General features: G+C 44.6%; 1 protein-coding gene across 1 annotated transcript in view; it reads left to right on the top strand.

Annotated features, from left to right (window-relative positions):
* The first annotated feature begins 872 nt into the window (after nt 1–872).
* LOC100748397 (protein gustavus) overlaps nt 873–6952 on the top strand; it is a 35577-nt gene continuing 29497 nt past the window's right edge. The window contains 2 exon segments of the mRNA XM_033318746.1: nt 873–1148; nt 1150–1457. Of these exon segments, the coding sequence (XP_033174637.1) occupies nt 888–1148; nt 1150–1457 (569 nt within the window). The 5' untranslated portion in view covers nt 873–887.

Genomic DNA, 6952 nt, shown 5'->3' with positions numbered 1-6952 from the left:
GCGCTGTTAAAATACGACACGGAGTCGCGTACGAGCTCGGTGTACGCACGGTTTGCGCAATTTCGTAAAATGTCCGTATGTATGGGTGCCTGCGAGATGCCTGTCTGTCGACCACGGATACGCAACCCTCCTTTCGTGTTTATCTTGCTTAAAAAAGGCAGAATTCTTATGCCGTGTGTATGGCTGTTTCGCAACACGCGCACAGCCGCTTCGAAAAATCATCGGCAATTTTCTAAAATAAAACTAGCAAGCAAGTTGTGACCGACACTTGGCGATGTTCCTCGTACATCGATAGTGCGCGGGCACGTACACATTTTTCTGGGGTTAATTCGACGTCCGACCGTCTGGGTTCAGGGAGCGGTCCGCGAAACCCCACTGCACAAGGGAGAACCTCCGTATCCCTTCGACTGTTGCTCTCTCTCTCTCTCTCACACACACACACGCGCGCGCACGCACGCACACACACACACACACGTGAGTGCGTATTTTCTCTCCTCCTTCCCCATAGTACAGTCCCCCCGGGTAAACGTTTCAGCACTGGGTAGGCTTAGGCACTGGCGTAGGGAGCCGAGGATGATATTGAAGCTCGATTTGAAATCCACGGGATTACGCGCGCCACCCTGCTAAAGCGTCTGATTCGAGGAAATAATCTACTGGAATAGACTAAAATGTAGAAAAGTTAAAAATATTGAAAAATTAAACGATAGAGAGCACTTTGGAGTAGGTTGAAAAATATACATGAGTTATCAGTTGGATGTCAGTTATGTTTCATAAATACAATATGGAAATATAATATGATAGGTTTTATATGTAAGTGCATTACGATGTACCGCGATAAATCCAGTTGGTTTTAATTGGTGATATATCATATAGTTTTTATCGTGGTAATGGAAGCAACGAATTTCGGGTTATACGCCACTGCGCGTTCGGCACATCATTGGTCTCGGGGCGCTGGAAGCGGTCGGTACGCGAATGCATCCACCGCCTCTTTCTGCCCCTCCATTGGGCGGCGCTCCATGCGCGTCGCAGTCGTCTAGAGTCGACGGGCTCAGTCTTCGTTGGATCGTTGCCAAGTGTGTGTCGTAGATCGGTGCACTCGTTTACCCTTGTGCGTCGATTCGGCGTGGTTTTTCGTTCGCCTCGACTCTTTCTTCCCTTTTTCTCTCTTTTTCCCTCCCTTTCAGTTCCCGATTTTTTTCTCCCCCGCACAGACAAGAGACCCAGTGTGTTATATGTTACATGCGCGCGCAAGCCGCTCGTTGCGTAGCGGGTCGGACCAGTGGTGAAACACGGCCAAGAAAGATAAAAACGCTGTGTGCTGTTGTGCGTGTGCGGAGTGTGCAATATTTTGGTTACATCCGGGATAAAAACGCCACGAAAGCAAACACGAGGTGTATCGTAAAACTCACCGAAAACGTCGCGCGAGATATGGATTGGGCGCTCAAGGCTCGCCGAACGTAAGTCCCTAAGTCACTCTTCTATAGCCCTGTTTCTGCTCCAAATCGTTCCTAGCGCCGTGTTTCTCGATTCCTGCGAGATCGTATTCTCATCGGACTTGGAAACCCGATTTCAGGTTGCTCGGCCTGAAATTCATTGGCGTTTCTCTACTCTGGAGTGTAGTGTAGGAAGATTTGGACGTGTATAGATGGACGTCTCTATACATCAACGGATATTCAGTTCGTTCGTTTGCAATCAGTGTGACGGCTTCTACGAAACGGATACTCGTGCAGTGTTTTACCTATCTCTTCAAGTGAGTCTCTTGTTCGAATCTCGTTTCTTCGTGGTTCCTGTCGAATCACAGATGTGTCCTACGTGTACAGAATATGTTTGCGTGGATCGAACCGTCGGCCTCAGTTCGAGGAGAAAAAAAAATTCAATGCGCGACGTCATTCGTGCTTGTGTCTCGAGGTCAGTGTTGTTTGCCCAGCCGTCTCGGCGCGTTGCATATATATTAAGTCAACCGATTTGATAAGCCGATATACGAGAAAAATAAAAGGCTGTGTGCCTGTCTCACACAACGACACAACCGTCGCTTGTGACACGCCACCACTCGCCCGTGGGAATCGAGCTCTCGTCCGACCAAACTACCGTGGATTCATCACACCGTGAAAGATTTCGCGGAAGCGCGGTTCGCGGTAACCGTCCATTCGAAGCGTGACTCGATTTGAATTTTAGTAGTCGTTAGTGTTACGCTCTTCTTGTGCTCTTCAAGACTGACGTTTCCTGAAACATTTGCAGACTCTATTCGATAACGATATGTTCCATATATATAGAATAATTCTTCGTCAGCATCTCTAAACCTTATTGAATTTGGAGGTTAGTTTACGATTTCTCTAAATGAGAGAAAGATTCTATATATATATATATATACATGTGTGTGTGCATGTGTGTGTATATATATAGATCCAGTATATATATCAAGTTTTGAAGTTCCAACTTACACGAAGCGAGCTGAAAACGGTGCATCTTGCATAGTAGCAGTGATCAGTGATTCCCGATGAGAGTTCCGTAGAAAACGCGAAATACCTTATTTTCTTCGTGTACATCTCCAAATATTGTCACAGTTAGAAATTAAACGTTAATCTTACTAAGTGACATCGAGATTCGACGTCTCTTCATTAATGTTATTCTAGAAAAAAAGGAAGCGAGTTGTAAACGATTGCAACCGGCAGTGAATTCTCTTGTAACGTGGTATCCTCATGTCTGATCGAATGTAAGTAATTGAAACCGTTGCACGTTCAATACAAGTGATTATTCGCGTCGAACGTGGTCGCGGCTCGATTCTCCTTTCTCTCATTCATTATTCCCTTTAATTCCCGACAAGTTCGTTGCGTAACGGTTCGATCAATACCGACAATGTCGCGCTGTCGAAGGACGACGAAAAAGAGGTTTCGCTCCCGCGAATAACGCTATATGGTTAACGTATCGGGATAACCAAAGCCGGGAAGAGGCTTTACCGTCGGGATTCTCGCGGACCGGACGGTGCCCGTTAAGCGGCTCTGGATCGTGGAACAGCTGCTCGTTGTTTAACGACATAACAGTGGTGAGTTCGCGACGCGTCCGATAAACGTCAGGACCATGTGCCCACGGTGGAGGGAGTATACGAGGAACAAGCCACGGAATAACACGCTCAGAAGACCTCGCATGTTAACGAGCTGTAACGTTTCAACTACGTTCGAACGTCCACCATGAACACACGACCGCTTTGGTACCTTGGTAGAACTGGTTCAAACGATACTTCGTGTTAGTATAATTTGAATTATGTAAAGATGTACGAGCGTTTGATAATTACAGGAAGACAGTTTGAATCGGTGGAAGAGTATGTGATGTATAGATCGACTAACGCGATCTTAGATTTTCACGATGAATAAAGGACGCGTAGTGGTAATGACGGATGATTTATAAAGAAAGAGAGATACATAATAACGAAAGTTTGTATAGGAATTTTTGAATTCTGCATTTCGATTGCGTTGGCCCTGTGTCACTTTACTCTTTCTTTCGTTCTTTTTTTCTCTTAATTATCTTCCTCTCTTTAGAATTTGTCTTGCTAGAAAGGTTTACGGTTGTCACGAAGGAAGAGGGGAGAAAATATGCGTTTTAGGATGTAGATGGCAGCAGCCGTGTAAGATATTAAGATGAAGGAGAACGAGACTGTTAACGACCTATATAGCTGGATTAATTAGATCACAGGAAGAAATTTATTAAGAAAATACGGAAGCGACAGTGACACGTTTTGTTAATTAATAAATACGTCGGGGAACGACGCGGATTTTTGCGCGATGAACTCGATCCATCTGGAAATTTACGAGCGATATCGACGAGGGAAATCCCTGTGACTGGAGCGCAGGCTTTTGTCGTTGCGAGGGTAGATTTTTTAGCGATTTTTTGGAGCGACGCTCTGACAAAGAAATCGATGATTCGTTCCGTTGTACGCGCGATAAATTTCCCGCAGACGCGTTGAAGAAGGGCGACTTTTTCCAAAGAGGAGAGAATGGTTGGCTGCTAGATAGTTGGAACGAACGTTAGCGAATGAAAGGATCTTGCCCCGCCTCTTGCTGTATGTCTGCGGTTAAAAAATTCCTACGAGAAGTCGCGGAAATAACTGAACTTCAAAATGCATAACTCAACCGATCGCCTTATGCTTCGTAATTTTCCTTCTCCTGCTATTTACCGTTTCACCATTTCGCCTATGACGAAACATTGAAATATATCATGTACACGATTTACTTCTCACAATACACGACCGCGCAATCTGAAGATAAAAGGTGTAAGTTAAAATCAAACTTTGACGCAAGAAATCTTGCTTTCGTTGTATTCGATGCATAATTCACGCGTATGACTGGTTATTAAATTAAAAAGATAAGATGGAAGACACGTGTGTGAAAATCGGAGTTAGAAGACAGTTACTGGTCGTCACACTGAATACTCGCACTCCTCGGAAGGGGAAAATTCGCAGAACTCTCGATATCAAACGGGGAGTCACTTCGTATTCAGTCAGAGAACTTCCTGAATATGATAATACTCGCTCAAGAACGGTAATATTCGGCGAGTCTGCCGGACAGGACAATGGTGTTCGAAGTACAGGCGTGACTGGCATAGCGCGACCAGCCAACAGATCCATTTCCTCGAAGAAGCTTCGACTGGCAGAAACGGCTACTCGGTTCCAGGTTGCTCGGTATAGTTGGGATATATTCTAGAGACCAGACTAGTACTAGGTACAGCAAGACGTTCTTTGTTTCTAAACTCTGTATATGCGCGTGTATGCACATGCGCGTCTCTGTATACACCGAACTTCTCGTGTAGTAGCTAGTCGTCTTGAAAATTTCGTGTAATATAGATCGACGGTCGTTACGTTCTCTTCTTTAAGGAGTCGTTTCCCTTTTTACGATCTTTCCCGGGAATACACCTGCAGGCACCTGTTTCTACTCCAACGACATGGAACACGTGCAGTCTAGTGCTATTTTTGGAGCATTTTTGCAAAATGTCGCTTTAGAAAGGTATAAAGGTTGGCGTAGCTCTTGATTGCTTATTGACTTTCAAATCTTGTTTTCGTCGATAAAATTTACGTTTTATAGGAATTCTTCGTGATAATGGCGTTCGTTATTCCACGCGAATCTACAAGAAGCTTCTTTAAAATATCTTATTTATACGTGTAATCTCTTGTTTCAATCTTATGCCAAACATTTTTCTCAGGCATTAAGAATCTTTACGTCTATCGGAATAGGATCGTAAAAAGTTCAAAGTAACGTTCGAGTCTATCAAATTCTTCGTGAACACCTCAAAATCTTCCGTCCATGAAAGTTGATCAATCGGTGTAGACTTCGATTTCGCTTCTTTATTCCCTCGGAGTACTCCAATTTCGTCACGATTCACCTGTCTCTTTCTTCGATCAACGAACAGTCTGTCACACCGAAAATGTTACACAATCCCTTGTCTACAGCAGAGGGTCTACCATTACTAGGACTTTCCTGCTGGTGGATGCATGTGCGTGCTTCGCGAAGACCATGTTGAAGACAGGCAGGTTCGTCTCGAAATACACACCCAAGCCGGAGGCAGAGTAGCGTGTGCCTTACACACCACGTGTTGTGTGGCTGGCACTGCTCTTTGGTAACAGAACACCCGAAAGGGAAGCATTTCCTTTTCGACGTTGCTCTCTTTCTCTCGACTCTCTCTCTCTCTCTCTCTCTCCTCGACGTCTCCTCGACGAGACGTTGTTAATTCTGCCGTTTCTAAAGCACCAGGGGATTGCTTCGTCGATGAAACAAGTGCTCTTGCTCCTTTTTTTTTTCAAAAACATGCCACGCTGAATTCGAATTCGAATCGCGAGCCACGAAGTTGCGACGAGATTAACTAAACGAGTTCTATTGGCAATGACAGAAGTAGCTCCGTTTGATCGTCGTTTGCTTTTCTGGCAAAAGAGTCTCGAACATTGAGATCTTTGGTTTTCAGTCTATCGCACGATTTATTGCAAATTTACATTATCGAAATCATCAGATTTAATTCAGCCTGCTATGGATAAGAGAGTTTGCTTTAAGGGAATTTTCTGTAGGCGATGTAGGCATTCTATAGTTTGTTGACGATAAAAGAGTAGAAAGCGATACGTAATCGAACGTCTAGGTTAAGCATTCCGACGTCACGAGGATAGAGTTTTCGATGACAGCTGTGAGTTTAGTCTTTGAAAAGTTCAATTTCTAGTGCTCTATATTCTATTCAGTACAGCTTCGACGCGATTCGTTCTCCGACTGTCCATCTTGATGGCGTTTGACATTTCGAGCTGAACTATTTATTTAACTGTCAGCTGCGAACATACTGCGGTAAAAATACGAGTTTCGCTGACAATGCGGCGGGTTTAATTTTAAATAATCTCTCGATTTCGTTCTACCGCAACCAGAAACACATCGTGACGTCACCTATTTTCAACTTCCAAATCCAAAGCTAGATCCAAGAAAAGATTACGTGTTTATAAACATGGATTGGAACGTGAAGGCTAACCTCGATCTTTCGGTGATTTTCATCGAACGGTAGGAAATCAAGACAAAATACAGAGAAGAGAGAAATGGAACGACAAAGGGGCGGTTGTGAAGAAAAAGAGAAACGAACGAATGGATGATACGGTTTTCGAGTGGGCGTCGGTTTATATTTATGCGCGAAAATAGAGGCGCTAACGGCGTCGCTAGCGTCGAGCTGGCTTAGTCGAAGCCGAGCGCGCTCTTAGACCGTGTCGTCATCGAGTAGCAGCTGTTTTCATTCAGCCTCGCCCTTAGTTGGCGACTTCCTTTGCAGCACTTTTAATTAACGTGCACGAACCACGCTCTCTTCCTCCTTTCTCTCTATTTCTCTTAACCTCCTCGTCCACCATCTTTTAACCCTCTTTTTGCAACTCTCTCCTCCCCTCTGGCTTCTTCCTCTTTCTGCGCTCTTTGCGAATCTTCTTTTTTCCCCCGCCACTCCC

Source organism: Bombus impatiens, unplaced genomic scaffold, assembly GCF_000188095.3.
Source record: "Bombus impatiens unplaced genomic scaffold, BIMP_2.2 scf_0113, whole genome shotgun sequence".
Classification (NCBI taxonomy): Eukaryota; Metazoa; Arthropoda; class Insecta; order Hymenoptera; family Apidae; genus Bombus; species Bombus impatiens.
This window is presented reverse-complemented; position numbering and strand designations above follow the sequence as displayed.